This window comes from Lepisosteus platostomus, chromosome 9, assembly GCF_059453375.1.
Source record: "Lepisosteus platostomus isolate fLepPlt1 chromosome 9, fLepPlt1.hap1, whole genome shotgun sequence".
NCBI classification, from domain to species: domain Eukaryota; kingdom Metazoa; phylum Chordata; class Actinopteri; order Semionotiformes; family Lepisosteidae; genus Lepisosteus; species Lepisosteus platostomus.
The window spans coordinates 56589709-56609414 of record NC_142619.1 but is presented as its reverse complement, the minus strand read 5'-3'; the positions used below and the strand labels follow the sequence as shown (position 1 = coordinate 56609414).

At 37.2% G+C, this 19706-nt stretch overlaps 1 protein-coding gene across 2 annotated transcripts; it reads left to right on the top strand.

Annotated features, from left to right (window-relative positions):
- Positions 1 to 267: 267 nt before the first annotated feature.
- On the top strand, positions 268 to 18911 carry parvg (parvin, gamma). 2 transcript variants are annotated; one of them, XM_088645748.1, is made up of 13 exons: positions 268 to 724; positions 2359 to 2445; positions 2652 to 2716; positions 3057 to 3159; positions 3687 to 3830; positions 5846 to 5961; positions 6896 to 6951; positions 8850 to 8875; positions 10039 to 10094; positions 10999 to 11067; positions 12242 to 12343; positions 13708 to 13780; positions 16631 to 18911. In XM_088645748.1, exons 2-13 carry the CDS (start codon positions 2367 to 2369, stop codon positions 16702 to 16704), a joined length of 963 nt encoding a protein of 320 aa, XP_088501874.1. In that variant the 5' UTR covers positions 268 to 724; positions 2359 to 2366; the 3' UTR covers positions 16705 to 18911. The 2 variants fall into 2 exon arrangements, with proteins under 2 accessions (XP_088501874.1, XP_088501873.1); XM_088645747.1 differs by having other exon boundaries at positions 272 to 724; positions 8847 to 8875.
- Positions 18912 to 19706: the final 795 nt, after the last annotated feature.

Here is a 19706-nt window from a genome sequence, read left to right as displayed (position 1 = left end):
AAATGGTTCTTGTTTTTCTCCTCATGGAAGAGCTTTGCCTGGTTTGTTTTTTCTGTGGCCTGTAGCAACACTGGCATGTGAACATATTGACCTTCACAGCAGGATGAGATCACAGTAGGGCTGTGTCAACTGAGGCTGCTGATGCCCATGTTCGAATCCCCACAGTGACAGAGCTGCACTTGTCACATCCCCTCACACAACACCATAAAACCCAGTGTACGGGCTGTTTAAACATCTCAAGTACGTTGGGAGAACACATGATCGGACCCAGTCATTTTCTGTGCGAGCTGCTGCTTCTACGCTATCTGAGGTATTATCATACCTTTAGTTCACAGGCTTAAACCACAATGTAACACATCACAGCTACTGAGTCATTTTCTAAAATCACCCAGGCAGCTTCCATGTAAAACCACAGTGGTGAAAGAGGAAATGCCTCACTGCAATTTCTTTTTACTAAGAACCATGCGTTTGTTTTATTGTGTATGTGAAAGAAGCTTTAAAAGCTGACCTTTCGCCATTAGTTATCAGTGTAAGCTTGCTTTTTTCTCAAACGTTTGGTGTATCAATGAGTTCCGGGGGATCTGTCTGTATTTTGGGCCTGTGAGCCTTCCTAATTTTACAGAAAATTGATAAAATCTATCTTCGGCTGAGATAACGAAGCTGTACCAAGGGTTCCTCTTTGTTTTGGGCTCAGTACGCCCACGTTGTAAATACTTTATAAAAGGTAAGTTGTTCTTTTTAAAAATTCTGTTGTGTTTCTGATGCTACGTGATGCAGATACTTGTGCATGTGGTCAGTAGCTAAACAAACTTTATGTATCAGTGTTTATCATCATGCCTGTCTTTTTGGATTGAAATATACATACAGTAACATAACATAAACATAAACATAAAATCACAGGTTTTAGATTCTACAATGATAAAAGCAAACACAATGAGTGCATGAGGCTTCTGATTTACAAAAACAATGAGTGTGAATAAAATAAAAGAGACTACTGATCCATGAGAGTCTTATTCTCGAGTCAAAAAGTCACAGGAAGCGACTATATCACTGTTCAACATCACCGTTATGCTAATGTACTTTGCCCTAGACTACTGTATATAAAATGAATGGACGGTATTAATATTATTATAGCAATCAATGTCTAGAGGTTTATGATTTGCCTGCCTTGCCCTTGAGTTCTTTATATACATATATTGCAATGTACAGAAGTTTGGATGCACAATGTTAAAAAATTGAAAATAGTTTTTCACTATAGTGAAGAAAATAATGGTAAAAGACAAATAATTAAGGGTAAACAACTATTAATAAAGCTTTACAATATTAATAATTATGTAACCTTATAAGCTTAGGTTAGATGCTCATACAGTATATATTTTGGCAGCCAACAAACTGTCCTGCTCCCTTGTTATTACCATGATAAACTGGCAAAGCTGGTGCTGTATTTTGGTGTTTTAGAATATATCTACATTTTGTCATGGTTTGTTTGAAACATCAACTTGTAATGTACTTTACATGCTGTTTCACTATCAAACATGGATGATTTCTGCCAATCACTAGTAAATGGAAATGGTTTTAATTGGCAGACTAACTCATTTTTAGTAAAATTTATTTTAGGTTATTCTGCATCTATTAAGAATTTCTAAATGTACTATATGAAGAAAGTTGCTTGCCTTGGATATAAAGGAGGACTGGGTGTACATAAGGTCACCCCCCTGGTTAGGATGTAAATTAATCTCAGAGAGAGGCCACAGAGAGAAAGATATAATTTTGAATAGTCAATCCAATCTTGCCAGCATGTCTTTGGAAAGTGGGAGGAATCAGGAGAACTCGGATCAAAACCAGGCGAGTATGGGCAGAACATGCAAACTCCACAAAGACAGACTCCCAGGGTTATAATCAAACCAGGAGCTTGGGACCGTGAGGCAGAGGCGCTTACCAACACAACACCAGCTTACACTGTATCTACTATAGTTCATCTTTTCAAATAACTGCCACGATGGGAGAATATTTGGTGCATTTACAAATGAGACCACTGGAAACACACTGTATTTCCTTATACATTAAGATTACAGACCATGCTGGTGAATGCAGACATGTGATGATTTAATTTACTCCAGGAAAGAACTGCTCAGTTACTGCTGCACACTGGTAATGTCAGTGCCCTCTGGTGTACAATGCTGTGGTACATAGGGTTATATTCTCTGCGTTCGTACAGTATATGTACAGTATTTGTGTGCATACCAAATTCCACTGCTTCACAGTGCACAGTTTTCACAACATAGTTTTGAAAAAGCCAACTAGTTTTGTAAGAACCCTATGTATCATTTTAAACTTTTGTGTTTGTCACTCTTCCAGACTGAAACATGGATGTGGACATCAACAATGCCTTTGGGCAAGATTCTCAACAGAGCAAACCTGTTGAAGATATGGAAGGATTTCTTGGTCAGTAAATTACACTAATTTCCTGCAAAACATTTCAGGACATCATAATTTAAAATCTGAATTAGGTCGCTCCCTATTGAACATTCGGTTTTAAAATAATTGGTACAGTAAATAGCATTAATCTTGTAAAACATTGTTTCAATTCAAGGATAAAACTTCAATATACAGTAGGGGTTTCAGAAACAAAGCATGCTTTCTTTCTATAGGTGAAAGAAGAAAAATAATTCAGCCTGGCTCTCTGAAGGATCCAAAACTTGAAGATTTAAAAACGGTAAAAATCTCACTTACCTCTCCTGAACTCTGGCCATATTTACTAGAAATTAATTTTCCCTGAAACATAAACCCATTAACAGTACAGGAGCTGAAGATAGAACAGGAAATGGCCTAAGGTCTGTTATATACAGGTAAAACTAGACGTTTTTCTCCTGTAAGTTAATACTTGTTGTATACATAAAATACAAGAGAGAAGTAAATTAAGTAAATTTCTGTTAGTTCTTTTCTCATTTGTTCTATAATTCCAACCACACACTCCATGTTAACCTCTCTGATCTCTTACACAAAAGCTCCTAAAGTCACACTTGTTGCCGTGTTTTATTCATTTTAATTTACAGCGTCTGACTGACTGGATCAACACCACTCTGAAACCGGAGCACATCGTGGTGCAGAGCCTGGAGGAGGACCTGTTCGATGGTCTGGTGCTGCACCACCTCCTGGGTAGGACCTTTTTTCAGCCCAGCATGTGGGGGGTTTGATGCACATGGTCAGGCAGAACCTGGGTATAGTCAATGAGCTTGGTAAACATGGCGATGATATAAAAAGTCAGTAGCAGAGAGAAAAGTGGGTTTGTTTTCTCTTGTGTTGCATAACTGAAAACCAGGGCTGGCTTTCATGCATACTGTATATGTAGTAAATACAGTACAGGTAGGTAAATGTATAGTCCATACCAGAGCCATGGCAGCACTTTGGGTAGAGCTTATTCTGGTTCTTAAAATGCACCCCACTATTTCATATACTGGTTGTACAGTAAATATGGGCAGATGGATTGACATACAGTACTGTATACAGCCCATAGATACTGTATCTGAAAACATCTTTAATGGGGTAAACATTTAATTGATTCTTTTAGGTTTGTTGTCTTTTGTTAAACTCAGACAAAATGCTGCAGCATGTGGGATATCTCACGTCTCATCTCTCCAGTCCCTCCTTTTCATTTGCTCTGGATTCCCTGTCGTCCCTGTCAGTCAGGCTAGCGGGGATGAAGCTGGACGTGGAAGAGATCGCTCTGACTGCGATGGCGCAGAAACGAAAGCTGGGGGTCATACTGGAGGCCATAAATAGGGTGCTGGGTCTGTCAAAGGAGGACTCGCAGAAGTGGAGCGTTAACCGTGAGTTATCACAGCGGGGGCTGGGGGTACTGCGCCCTTCCTCACGGCTTTGTCACAAAAATCTGCTGCGGGGAACTGTTCTGTCCTCATTCATCACTCCATCTTGGAGCCCATTAACTGCGATCAGCGTACACCTGAAATAAACTGGAATGATGACTATAAACAAGTTTATTTTAAAAGTTCATAGTGTCAGTATCTACACTATAGGTACTATAGTACTGATACCCTAGATGCTACAGCATCAATGTCGCAGGCTGGGATCATGGCTTGGACTACAATAAAGCTTCTTCATTCACAACCATAACTGAGGAGAGGTCAGTGATGCTGTTGAAAATAACAGCCTGTGTTACTTGTGGTGAAAATAATCCCTTCCCAGACAGTCCCATTAACTTCTCATAGTCAAACATTTTTCACAGAGCAATTGAACGAAAAGACTGTTGTAAGTACAACGGTAGCATTCAGTAATTCCCCACAGCCTCCTTTCACCAGAAACAGTGAAATCATGGCTGACTGGCAAAATTAATTATATAAAGGAAGGATATAACCAGTATAGGCCTCCTGAGCACTTGGAAACCTAAACCACATTACTATACTGTATATACAGTATTTCACTTTAAACAGGCTTTTGACATAAGAATGTAACAAGACACATACATACATTTAACTTTTGTGTTTTCTTAGTCAGTAGCCAGACATTATATGTATCTATATATAAATGTTTAAACACTTTGTCTTCTTGTTTCTTTTCTGTGCTCTGGATTTGCTGGATTTTGTAAAGGCAGGACATTCAGCTTCCAGGTTACCTGAATGTCCTGACTTTGCAGGTTTGTTACTTGGCTCGACCATTTATCCATGCCTTGTGTTGTGAATTGGCACTTAAGAACTCTTTGGTCTCTTCTTTGGATCACCAGGTTTATTTGCCAGCAGTGAATGGTCATTTTATCAGTAGATCATACTAATGGCAATATTCAGTGTTTGTAAACTGTCTAAAAAAAGGCATTTTTTAAGAAAAAGAGGCAATACATATTAGCATCACTTCAGTAATACCCGATGTATCATGCTTATTAAGAAAAGCACAGAGAGCTGCCTACACAAGAAATGTGAAGTAAGAAAGGTAGAGTAGAGACTGATGTTAAAATTAGACTCGTGAAAGGAAAAAGATAGCTCATGAGGGTTGAAACACTTCCTGTTTCTACTTCCTTATCACTTATCTGTGTGTGTCTCTGTAGTTGCACATTTTAAATAGCAAAGCCACATTATTCTAAAACGTTTTGCCAGACCCATTACTTTTCAACATTTATTATTTTGCTGTGTCCACAATCTTATCATAAAACACCACACTTTTAGATGAAGGGGATTTAAATTTCCTCTGTAAGTCTGTTAAGTGCCCAAACATCTGTGTGCTTGACAATTTACAGTTTTTCACCTATTAAAACTAAGAATGCAATCACAAGGTATTGATGCTAATTCTTGAAGATTACATATGTTTAGAAAAGAGATTGGTTTCTTTCTTGAAAACAGAAAAGGAAAGTTATTTTTTATTATTTTACTAATATAACAGAGTATATAGAAAGGCTACAATAAATAATTTGTGAACAGTTATTATAACTTTTAATTGGAAAGCAATTAACAGGAATCAAAGTTGACTTGAAAAGTACTAACAGCAAAATATATGCATTGAGTATGGGCAAGCCTAGTTACGAATAACACACTATGGATGAGTTCCTACTATAAAGTAAAGTACCAGGTAATATTTCGAACACAGAAACATGCGTTGCTCTTGTGCTAATTAAATGTGAGGGTAATAGCAGTTCTAGTGCACTATAATGGTAACTACATTTCTGTCAGTATTTTAAATTTGCATTCCGTTCTGCCTGAAACATACAGACAATTCCCCGTCTCTTCAGTCAGTGAAAGTTTTTGGAAAGACTTTGCTCAGAGAAGGGGGACGTGTTTAGGTAGTCTTAGTAAGAAATAATAAATGTTATTGTTTTTTTTTGCTTTCTTGCCGTCAGTCATCCACAACAGAGATTTACTATCCACCCTGCATCTCTTGGTTGCCATCGTGAAGCATTTCCAGCCAGAGATGGCGCTGCCCTCCAATGTGTGTTTAGAGGTTATCATCTTAGAGGTATGACTGGGAGTCTTCTTTCCTGCTCTCATTCTGCACAAAAGTTTCTGTTTCAAATCCAGAGTGGGGGTAGTTCTAGATGATTTCTGAGCCTGTGTTTTTCAGAAGTGTCTCAGATTTGGAGTCCTAAAAGATGAGAGAGAGTGAGTCTTTATTATCCCCGGGTGGGGGAAGTTGTTTGACAGATACAATGTGGATGTACAGACAGACAGAAAAAAATTATGCTTCTCCAAAAACACTCTTAATTTTAACAAAACATCACCAGTTTGAGACCTGTGCTACACCATTTGCTTGCTGTTACCTGGATTACTGATACCTGACTGCGGACAGGTGAAGCAGCCTTTATTAAGAAAGGTTATTGAAGAAGTACTCACAAGTGTACAGTATGTACTGTATGTTTGGCGGTTTGTGTAAGATTTCACTGTTGCTTGTTTGTTAGAGCTTATGTGATCTTAAAATAGATAAAGAATGAAAGACAATATGCCCTTTTCTCTTAACTTCAAAGAGCTATTTATAGATGAATATTTTAAACAGCACATGATAATTGCTCATAGTTATCATTTTAATGAGGTGTTTTGTGCTGATTTACTTGCATCTGTGGCCTTAAGAATTATGACTCATACTACATATATGAAAAAAGCATTTAACTAACTTCAAGGTCGCAAACAATTAAGATCCATCAGGGATCATGCTTGAGTAAGATGGAACTGCAAAGAGATATTACAAGGAAGATGAAAAAAACTTGCACAACTGTTTCAATGGGAAATAAGCCTTTGTTTAGAAGGATTTCACCTGTTCAAATTGTAAAGTGATGAAACATCTTTGCTAGATTCTGTTCCATTCTGTCACAGCGCACGTCTTAAGAAAAGTGTTCACATTTTAAACAGTTCCAATGGTATTCCAAAAGTTTTCATTCACTTTTTTAAATCAACAGGTTAGCAAAGCTGGTATTAAGTCAGAGAAAATAACAGAAAACATCACAGAACCAAGGTGGGTAGTAAATATGTCAGATTTTATTTCAGTGATCAAGTGAGACAAAGTATCCAGGGGCTTACACGTGGGTATAACATTTCCTTGTGATCCACAGTGAATCTTCTGTAGTGTCTTGCAAAAATATTAAGATAATTTCAAAGCTTTCACATTTTACACTTTGATTTAGCAATTAATATTTGTCATATACACAACCTACTCCACTCAAAGCCAAAAAAAAACCTACAGTAATATGAAGGTAAAAATGGAAAAGTCATCATTGCATAAATATTCCTATAAAAAGCTATAATAAATGTAAATTAATTTAGGTACATAAAATTACCTTTAGGGGCTACAGAGTTAGTTGAGTTGTGCAATTATAGTGGTTCATACAGTATGATTTCAGAATAAATCCACCTCTCTTTGTAAGGTCCAGTCACTCCACTAAGGGGGCAGTCACTCCACGTAAGGAATGGAGAAAAAAAAACATTCTAAATATTGCATGGTATTAGTGACAAAACACCTAACCATGTTTTCATCCACTGTACTGGAAATGCAAAGTGTTCCATATGATGCAAACCCAGCATTACTCAGTGATGGCCATCCCTGCCATCAAGCATGGTGGTGGCAGCATTATGTTATAGTTCTGTGTCTTATCAGGAAGGACTGGAAAGCTTGTTACTGGCAAATATCAGGGGAAAACCTGCATCCGATCTAAAACTTGGAAAAAAATCACTTTATAGCAGGATAATGACTCGAAGCACAAGGCCAAAACTATAATGGAATAGCCTAAGATAAAAAAAAATGTCTTGGAGTGTCCCATTTCATATCCTGACTTGAATCCTATTGAAAATCTGTGGGGAGACCTGGAAACTGCTGTTCATATTTGATCCCCAAGCAACTTATGAGTTTGAGCAATTTTGTCGATATGAATGGGCAAAAATTGCACCAGGCAAAGCTGGTGGAGACTTACCCAATAAGAATTTCTGCAGTAATTGCTGCATCCACTAAATATTGAATTCACAGGTTCAACTTTACTTATGTAATCAAAGAATTTCAATTATTTCTCATTAGTTTTTTTTGTTGACATTTGCTGTAATATATAACCATTTGAAGTGTCCATTTTGAGCATTCAGGGTTTGAAAAATAAGTTTAAAAATATGTATGCATCATTTTGTCATTTCACAAAATGGAGCACCTTGGGAAGGATCTGAATATTTTTGCAAGGTACCATAATTAATACATAATAAAAATGACATAAGCTGCCACTAACTTAGAGATCTGCAGCTTGGGCTCCCAACTCACTCAACCAAGCCCCATGATCTGGGCTCCATGATCCAGATGGTTTGAGTTATGTCGCTGATCCTCTTTTAGCAGGATTCCCTAAACAGAGTTGTATAATTAGCTCAGTACAACTGGATGTGGAATTGGAATTAGTTGGCCAGGGCTTTCTTGTATTACAGTGGAACAGTGATCCCAGGGATTTCACATAGGTACCTGTGATGAGCTCACAGTGACCTCAGTGGGGGACACACCTCTTCTCCAATTGGTATTGAACCTCCTGTATGTCGCTGCAAAGCTTGTTGCCTATTATAAGTTATAATGTTGACTTTAATTATAAGTTGAATGTCTCAATGAATGGGTGGGTTTTAAGGAATCTGTCTGCATGTCCTCATTCTCCCTGTGTGGGGTCATTGTAAGACACAAAAAACCCATTCCAAAATGGGTGGAAACGATAAAATTGTAATTCTTATGTGTATACTGTACATGTATCGATTTTCATCCCACTTCATGTTGGTCACAGTATTCTTATTTATGTATTCTTAATTAATGAATCTACAGCTTGAAGAGCTCTTGCACGATGTGAATTGCAATATGTTTTACACTAAATCTCTTTCATCTCTCTCCTTTATTAGCAGTGGATCATTGGATGAGAATTCACAGAGTAAGTGGAAGCAGAAAAAAACAAGCATGGTAAAACAAGCATGCAATGATAATAAGGAAAAATCAAGGTATTTTCTTCTCTTCTTTAACCGGTGGAGAAGATAAGCAGTCCAGTCTTTAGCAACCAAAAACCTGTTTACCCTAAGTAATTGTATGGCTCATTAATCAATTCAGATTTGATTACAATGCAATGGTGAGACCAAACAATATGTGTACCTATGTTAATACATATGTAGTAATATGCAAAAGTAGATGTTATTTTAGAACTATGCAAACGTAGGTGTTATTTTAGAATGATGAATTTACTTCAGGTATAACTCCAGATAGCAATTTTAGAAATACATATTGAAAAATGATTTGGGAAACAGAAAGAAATCTCTCATTAGAATGTTGCAGGAGAAGTCTCATAAACCTGGCAGCTTTATAAAATGTTTTACAGACATTATATATAAAATTCCTTGAATCTGGCTTCCCTATCTTATACTACAAATACAACATACCGTATAGAGATATAACATTTATGGATGTACAGTATAAACAGTATATGGTATATTCCTTTGTTATGCTTCTGACTACTATCTGCTTATTAAAACTAATAACTTTTTGCCCTTTCCCAAACAAACAGAAACTAATCAGCACAAGTACTGTATAACATGCATGTGTACTGGTTAGCTATAGCAGTAAGGAAAAAAAATGTCAACACATTTGTGCTTATTTTTTAGTTAGGCTGTCCACAAACCTCAAACTCCACCTGTCTCTTAAAGTTCATATGTGTTTTTAGGGATCATAAAGAAAATGTAGTCCCTCTTGAATACAAAAGCCCATATTGTACAAAAGTTATTTAGAATGTTAAAGAATGTTATTTAAATGATTTGCCTTTGAACCATCTGTGCATGAGATCTAGACATCTCAGACACAATCAGGTGATGCAATGATCACAAGTCAAGAAGTGCTGAAGCATCTACAGTTGTCCATCACATTCAAATTTGCACAGCAGTTTATACAATACTTGCATATTTGACTGATGTTTATCTATGTGCAGTGTATTTGTGTATCAGTCATCTATCTTTGGCTGATGTGAACATACATGTGTATCTACTGTATGTCTAAGCTCTTAGTCGTGTTCCTTCATGATATCATTGTCTATTGCTCTCTTAAAAATAGATCCCATTGATGAACTTCTGAAGCTGGAGCCACAGAAAGTGAACACTGTAAAGCAGGTAAGATAGATAAAGGAAACACACCATCTTTATCCCCACCTCACTCAAGAACAAAAGAAGGGTTACAAGCGAGAGCAGGCAAATCAACCCATTTGGTAGTTAGAGGTTAGTTGATGCAAGGAGCTTCAGCAATGTCTTGAAAGAACCCAGGGATCGGGTTCACCAACATGTCTTGGTAGCTTGTTCCAGACTCTCACAACCCTTTGTGTAAACATGTGCATCCTGTCCTGATTGGAGAATCTCGTCCAGATCTGTCTTGAAAAAACGTAGGGTATTGACACCACTGTAAAAGCAAGGCAGTTTAGGGTTCACTGCAAGTGGGTAGTGCCAATTGTCACTGCAACTGACATCTACCAACCCTGGCCATGTCACTGACTATGGCACATAGCTGACCTTGAGCAGGCACACACCTGGGTGAGCGCCATGGAGGGTAGGTTGGGATTAAGTGGGCTCTCTTGGCTCTTAGCAACTCAGAGCCCTGGATTCTTACAGGCATGCAGTGCTGCTGGAGACCAATACACCTCTACTCCAGTCAGCACTGATCATCCCAAATGAGGTTGTGTCAAATATGATGTGTTCAAAGACAACTTGGGCAGATCAGAGGAGTATCTACCCTCCTCATCTTCCCCTGTGTGCAGTCACAGGGTTTGAACCTGTGAGCAAAGATGTGATGAACAAGCGATTGGCTTTCTCACAGCCGGTGAATATAAAAAAAAAAGTACGTCTAAATTTCACAAAAAGGAGTTGAACCAACAGAAGTTGGGTTTGAAATCAATCCCCTGTTCACAGTCGTCTCACTTCCATCAGTACAGATGTAAGTACTATAAGAACACTGAGGTACTCTCCTCCCTGATTTTTAAAGGTTGTACATAACCCTTACCTTTGTATTTATTTTGAATTTTAGGCTATTTTGCATTTTGTCAACAAGAACATGGCACGTATGGGATTACAAGTGTCTGACATAGATACACAGGTATGTTTATACTGTACAAAAGCCTTTGAGAAAAGACTGATGGAAGAGAGGTCCAGTATCCTAAGGTTTAAAATGTTATTGATCTCTATAAACAATTTTGCAAAGAGCAGTGGAGTTTTTCTGCATTTATTCTGCAACCAATTGTACTGTGGTGTAGAGAAGAATTTCACAAATATTTTGAATATAGATGTACTGTACCACTCAACCACTAATGAGCTTTCTTCAGCTAGTTACTGTATCTGTTGATCAGCAGTTATCTTTAATACAAGAGACATAAAAGAATTCCAGGAGAATACAAAAAGACTGAACCTGTGTTTTTACTGACTTTAAGAGCAGTCTTTATATTGTCAGTATGTAGTAAAATAACATGATGAATAAAATCTATTTGTGGAAAAGGCAATATGATTTTCTCACTGGCTCTGGATTCTTTGCAGTGAAACAAGTGATGTGATAAATAATTGGTAGAAGATTGAGAATTGGAGACTGGATCTGACGTCCATCCCATTAGACTGAAGGTGTTCAGAGACTGAATGATTTTAGAGAGAGTATCAGGAGTTAGAGGCTTAAAATAAAATGCATTTTGTAAAGTAGGAACATCATCAACAATAGGTGGAGTAGGAGTATAAGGAGTTGGATAAGCTGAAAATTATTGGGTGAATTAAATGCCCATTAAATGCAATAGATAATATTTGCAGTTTTAACAACATAACCTTAGATATTGGGTGACTAGTATATGGCACATTTTCCTCCATACCAGAATTTCCAAAACAATGGCTAATTATGGTGATCAGGAATACTGTAGGTGGTCCCTAGCCCAATAGCCTAGGTGGTACGTCCTTAAATTCACTGGAGACGTATTTTCTCATTTCTGCACCTGATCTGCTGTGTAGTTGGGCATCTTGCACATACTGTAATCACTTAGATGGGTACTGCACTTCAGTGGGTGATAAAGTAAGCTCCCCCTGTATTTTGAGATCCTTTATTCATCATCTTATGATTACTCTTCTCTCTACACACATACTTCCACATTGCTATGGAAAATATCATGGGTTGAGATATAAAGCTACGCAAAGGTTTTTTTTTTTTGATTCAGCAAGACAAAAAAAACTAATTTTGAATTCATAAGATGGAACGCAGTTTTAAAATAAATATCACACACTTTGTTTTTCAACAGTTTTCTGATGGGGTCATACTGCTATTACTAATCGGCCAACTGGAAGACTACTTTGTTCATCTGAGTGAGTTCTACCTCACCCCTTCAACTAATGAAGAAATGGTGAGAGAGCATCATATTGCTTTAATTTGCAAGTTCAAATCCAAACATATTTAATTCAGTTATTGTGAATCCAAATATAGTTAATTAAATTAGCAGTTTAATGTCTAGGTAAAACCCCAGGTGACAAATGATAAATATACTGTATGCTGTGGGCTATAGCACGTACAGTATACAGTATATAATATTGTATCAGTTCAGTTCCTGGTTGTTTAATCTATAAAACATTAATCTATTAATCTAATTAATCTATAAAACATAGATTAATATTAAAACACTGTGTTTCATGGATTGCTGGGTATGCTGCTTTTGAAATAGTGAATATTACTGTAATTTGGATGTTATTTTTAAAATGTTCCACTACTGTATCATGAAAAGTACCCATGAATATCTGAATCTTCTGGTGCCACTTACTCAGACTGTTCAGAAATCACAAGCATTTGCCATGAAAACACAATTCTGGCATATTAAGTGTGAAGCAGGGCTTGTGCTTGTAAACAAAGTTAAAGAACAACAGCATATAATCTTTTATTACAGTCAAAATGCTTCACCATGAGCTAAAGACTGCACCCTGAAGTGCAGCTACATCTGGGGCGGCAGCTGTCTTATGAACACAGCTTAACAGATTGCCTTTCTGTGGTATGTGACTGTGCCTTTAGATGTATCAAATTGCTTTGGGGAAACATAACCAGCTGCCAGACCATAGGGGGTCCTCACAAATTAAAAGCTAACAAGACCAGATAGCAAGAACTACAGAGTCTAATGGTTAAGAGGTGGCTCACAAAACATACAGTATAAACTGTCCTATGTGTGTGATCATACCCTAAGACATAACGAGATCTAGCATGTGAGAGTGGGAGCTGTTTGAAAGGATGCTACTAAAAATCTTGTAAGAAAAAGATAGTTACAGAGATCCTTCATTTTTGGCATACATTGATGCATTCACAAGAACACTGGATGGCCAGAGGTTTGAACACATTGCTATAACATGTCCACTGAAATCATTTGATATTATTGTCAGGGACCGAACATTGAATTAATACATAGAATGAATACAAAACATTCAATGAAAAGAATCTATGTCTGGCACATACTGTAGTCCAGAATCACAGGCAAAAACCCACCATCCCAAGAATTCATACATGATCTATTCACTAAATAGCAACCAGATAACATACGTTTGGATCTAACAATATTGTCTAATCTCTAAGGTTTTCCTGTTGACCCTCAAAACTGTTTCAGAGCCATTGACATAGTCCTTGGAGGAAGTTAATGTGTCCCACATGTGAGAATTATCATAGTGCATGCCCCTCATTGTGGATTAAATAACATATCTGATTGAACATGTGACATTTTTGTTTGTGCAGGTACATAATGTCACCCTAGCTTTGGACCTGCTGAGTGACAGAGAACTCCAGCTGTACAATGTTGCCCCTGAAGGTCAGTGCATATTGAAATGTAGCGTATTTATTTTCCCTTAACAAGGTGTAGGAGCACATTTTATGCCTGCAGGCGCCTCTGAGCACGGGAAAGTGGATTGTATCATCCAATCATATTAGGGCTGCACAGACAGATGTCTTAGCCTGCTAATATTATGCTTACTTCAGTTATTTACAGTTTGATGAGTATTATTCTGGAGAGCTTTGCGAGTGTCTAATTATGCCCACAAAACAGACAGACCTACCCCCAGATCAAAGACTCTTTGCAAACTACTGAACTCAGCTTGTATTGGTCACATTGTTTTATATCTGTTTTACTATGTATATAGTCTCACTGTGGCAGGGGGTGTTATCTACCTGAATCCAAAATAACATCCATCCACCAAAGTAACAACTATTAAACAAATTACAAATACAATAAAAAAATGCACCACCAATGTAAGGAAGCATTACTACTGGATTTTAATTTAAACAAAACAAAGTTTCCTTGCCCTGTTACAGTCAGAGCTACTGACAAAAAGGAGCACAACTAGTTAGAAACGAATTTACTAAAATACAAGATCTTGAGATAACAGTGAACACAACGACTCTTGTGTTCTGATACTGCAACCTCCATCGTTGTGAGGATACATGTTTTCCAGACCTTTGTGTGTGGTTGCGAAGACAGTTGCTATGTAATCTGTTTCCAAAGAAGCAGCAGGAAACAGCTTTTCCCTCAAAAATCCCATGTTGTCGCATCATGTCAACTGAGCAGATGAAGTATTTCATGATATTAGGTAGCGGAAAGACAAAAAATCATAGGAATTCCAAAATAATTGGTGCCAGGTTGCATTGTGATTTCTTTCAACGAAAAGTCATTTTCCAATATGCCTGTATGTACAGTATATGCATGTATTTATATGATACATATACATGCATATATATATATAATATATATTTATATATGTATTTACTGTATATATAATCTGCATTTATATGTGTTTGTATTTATATTTATCTAGTCCGGACGGGATATGACCCATAATACATTTTTTTTTAAATCTGGTTTTATGCCCAAATGCATATACTGTAGTGTAAATTCTAGTGATACATAGTTATGGTAATTAAAATGGTTTATGGACTGTTTTTGTATATTATAGCTAGATGTTATATGTTTTATATATATACTGTATATGGTGAAACCCCCGAATTGGAGCGTATGTAATCTGCGTATGATGCTTTATCTGGATCTTATATTGTTGTTCCACTAGATTATGCCAGAGTGTAGCATTGGGGCAGCATATGTTTAGCATTTAAATCGAAAATGTGTCAAGAAGGCAGAAAATATGTCTGTGGCACAAAAGTTTGGATGAATCACCTGCTCTGGGGTTGCCTGAAATGAATAGTCATTCTCAAAAGGTTTCCATTTCAGAGTTCTCCTTTTTTCCGCAGTCAGAATGGAAAACAAACTAATAAGATGTTGGTTATTTTCAATTGAATGAATATTTCATCTGTAGCCTCCCCTGTCAAATTCCAAACACAAGAAGAAGCAGGGTGTATGATATTAGATTCCTAGAGAGGAATAAACAAGTAATACAATCAAATGCAGCAGAGAAACCTGTTTACTGTCTGTGTGTACGAATGTGTCTATTTGGAAGTATAGATATGAACAGTGCTGAGTGGCGTATGTGAGAGTATGAGAGAGTATTCGTCTTTATCTCTCCATTGAAGTGCAATAGATGAGAAATGTATGAATGCTCTATGTTCTGGGCTGTTCTGATACTGACAACTGTTACGCAAGAATTCACTTCATGTTTATAAGAACTATTATAAGAAATATTGCAGTCATTTACATTTTTACATGACTTGCAGTGATTTGTAATCAAAAAAGTATTCTGTATTGCAAATCTAAAAGTATTACAAATGTGTTTGGATACGTCTCTACCACCTTTGCACACCATCTTGATGCAATTTTTGCCCATTCTTCTGGGCAGACTTGCTCAAGCTTTTTCAAATTGCCAGGGGATCACTTACAGGCAGTTTTTAAACTCTACAGTTTTTCCTCCGTCTCTCTGCTGGGGCCCTGTGTTCAATTCTGGACCCTGGGGTGCTACTGTATCTGTGTGGAGTTTGTAAGGTCTTCCTGTATTCACATGGGTTTCCTCCCACAGTCCAAAACAAAATACTGCTTCATTTTTTTCTGGTTAAATTGGCCCTAGATGTGAGAGTGTACATGTCTGTTTTGTGTCTGTGTGTCTGCCTCTGCAATGGACTGGCATCCCATCCAAATGTGTACCCTGCCTTGTGCCTGTTGCTTGCTAGGATAGGCTCCTTCTCACATGTGACCCTGCATCGGAAGAAGTGGTTTTGTGGAACAGGCTGTGTATATAAAAAATACTACTTGCTACTTCAAAGTGTCATGTCAGCAAGCAACAAAATGTGAAAACTGTGCAAGGGTCTAATTACACTTGCAAAGGCACTGTAACTGAATCAGTTTTGGTAGTATGAAGTAAACACACGAGGGCATGAAAGATATTACAGATGGAAGGAGCTTACTCTGGACAGCTTGCCTGTACATTTGTATGTATAGTATTGATCCAAGAACCTTGTCAAGCCATTTTGTAAATAATCCCAGTGACTCAGTGCCCACAGCATAGTTTTCATGAAATAACATCTCTTTGTGTGAAGGATGCCTCCTGTTTTCCATCTTGAATCTGCTTATACTTATTTTCCATGTGTGCCTTCCCTGTCTCTGTGCATAAATGAATTGTCATGCAAACGGCCTTGTACTTATGATTTTGGTGAAGGTTTCGGCTGAATGGTAGTTAAATACATTTCTCATGGCAATATGTTTGTTTTTCTTTTGCTATAGATATCGTCTCTCAGGATCTGACGGCAACTCTGACAGTCCTGTACGCCCTGTTTAAGAAATACAAATACAGATGAAGGGAAGGCAGATGGAGGGGTACAGGCAGGCACATTAATAAAAGATACCCAGTGGCTGACAGCCCTTGTCATGCTGAAGTGGCATTATGACCAGAATGTCAAGAAGCCTCAAGAGCCCTCTAGAAAATCAGCATCTACAACTGGCACTCTAATATCTATCTTTAAACGCAACTTTCTTTTCTACCTGATGCTCCCTGAAGAGACATATTTTATGTTATTTTACCACAACAGAACCTGGCATTGTTCCATTAAATCGGACTGTAATGTACTGCATTCCAAGGTATTGTCTTTATTTAGTCTTTATTTGATTTATTTAGGACTTTTCTGAACAAGCCATGAGCTCAAACTTCTTTTTGCAGTCTTTGGTTTTGATCCAAAGAATCAAGCGCGTCCTAAATATAAACCTTAATTAGCTTAAGGGAATGAAGAGGAAGATGATGGAGGGGGTTATCTGAAAACACCAGTTCTTTTTTTACTAATCCTTCAGCAAAAAGTGTTGATTCTCCCTCTAGTGGATACATTTTGTACTACCTAATATACTGTACTGTATATATCACAAGGTATACAAAGGTCAAAAGTCAGCTTTATTGCCAAACCAATGCTTCAGGTTGTTAGGATTTTTTTTGTGGCACTCTTGAAGTAACATAGATACAGTACAGAAAGACTTAGATACAAAGAAAAGAAAGAAAAGGTATAAATCACATACTCATTTCATACAGTATATAAAATACAATATACTGTAGTGCTATATTGGGGGTGTTGTTGAGTTTATACTTCCTGCTTATGGATCAACATGATCACAATGACAAACTGCGATGGACTGATGTACAGTACCTCACTACAACAGGGCAGACTCCAGTTCAGTTTATTTTGTCATAGGCACAAGTTCAACGAAAGGCTTATGTCCATGAATGCACCAATACAAAGACATTAAGGAAATGCCAAACTTAAACACAAAATGGCAGCAGCTGTAGCAACAAAGTTAAATAACACACAGCTTAAATAAAAACAAAACAAAAAAACAACAGTGCTGCAGGAAGAAGCTGTCTCTGAATCTGGAGTGACAGTCTGTCTGATTTCACCTACAGATTTATTTATCTGTATTTGCAGATGAAACAAAAGAAGTGGATTCCAGTGGTAGAGATATACAGTGTAATATGTTTTCTGCGAGGGGCAAGATTTTAAAAGGATTGCCACCTAAGATCAGATGAACATATAGAGACATGCACAGAGGATTTTTCACCATGCCACTAAACTGAGACAAATTAACACTTCAGTTTAGCATTAATTGCATGCTAAGTGATCTTTGTTACTTACAGTAATTATCAGCAGGCAGCATTAAAGCATGTTAGCATTATGTGAATCGGAAAAGTAAATAATTATTTTAAAACATTTTGTGGCTGCACTATTTCTTCTCGTTGTTATTGTTTTGCAGTTATCCCTGAATCTGCTTTTGCCTTCTGTTAATTAATACTTTGTCATATTTCACACAGACTCCCTGGCACGTTGTCATTATCATGGATCAGATGTCCATACCATCTGAGTGGTGGATTGACAGAAAGAGAATATACTAAACGATTTAATTCTGCTTGGTCTAAATGTTGATTTGTTTCGTTTTAGAGAAGAGGTAAAAGGCCTCTCCTGTCTTAAAGTGCTTGGGTAATCTGGAGCAGTTTGGTAATGCTACATTAAGGTATATTGGTTTGGCAGTAAGGAGTAATGGTAAGGACTCCCGTGTAGGAAATTTGGGTTCAAGTCCCAGGTAGAACAATTGTGCACTTGAGCAAGGTACTTGACCTGCATTGCCACCAACTCAACTACAACAGTGCACACAACCTGTCCATGCTGTGTTGGTTAAAAGCATTTGCTTAATAATTAATAGTATTCTTGTTCCTCTTTTCAAGCAAGTCACAAGCACTTGATCCCATCGTCCTGGGTATAATAAGCAAATGTATGTGTCTTGTCACTTTCTAACCTCCCTCTCAACTGTGTTCAGTGCTATACACCCAGTCTGGAATGTTGAAAGACATGTGGTTAAATGTATTTAACTATATTATGATTTCATGCTTGTAACTGAAAATTGTTTTGCAACCAAAGGAAACAAGAGACAGGGTTGTTCTAAATTTGTAAACACATGATTGCTTGACATCAAACAATAAACCCAGTGTGAAATAAAAAGCCCTATTGCTAGGGACTGTTAAAGATGACTCAACACTTATGTGGTTTTAAATATGAATAAATGTGTGGTACATGTATAGTGTATCTGTTTACTTGAAAATCAACACACTGAATTGAACACCCCGTCTCTCCCTGCAGAAACAGGTTTATTAAACATTCACTCACCTGTTTAGAGAAAAAAAAATATTGAGCTACAGGCACAACTGGATATTAGAATTGCCAAGAGGAAGACAAAAAGAATATTGCAATAGAGGCAGAAAATAATGTGAAGCACTTTTACCAGTTGAAGAAACTTTACAAAAAGGAAGTTAACATTTAAGCCCTCACAAAGCAGTAAAGCAGTTCTTGAAGGCTTAATTGTTATCTCATAACAGGCATAGGTTTCTTCACAGTGCTACAACAGTATAAGAACAGTGGGAATGGTTTGTGATATAATAATAAGATAAGATAAGATCACTTTATTACGGGGTTTAATAGGGGCTTTAATAGGGGCTTAATAATAGAAAATGACAAAGATATAGTTAACATACTAAATTAATATTTCACTCAGGTGTTTCCAATAGAAGTCAAATAGAATTTCATGTTGTAGTTCAAACTCAAGCAGTACTGGGTAATTTTAACATACCTGATACTGAGATTCTAGAGGGGCCAGGACAATTAAAAAGAAAGGAATTAATGGAGCCTGATGGTATTTTCCCAATCATTTGTAAGGAAATTAGGGAATGTTTTTTTCATTGATTTCTATCTAGAATATTTCAGCTCACGCTTAGAACAGGAGCAGGACTCACAAATTGGAAAACTGCAAATCTAACACCAGCCCACAC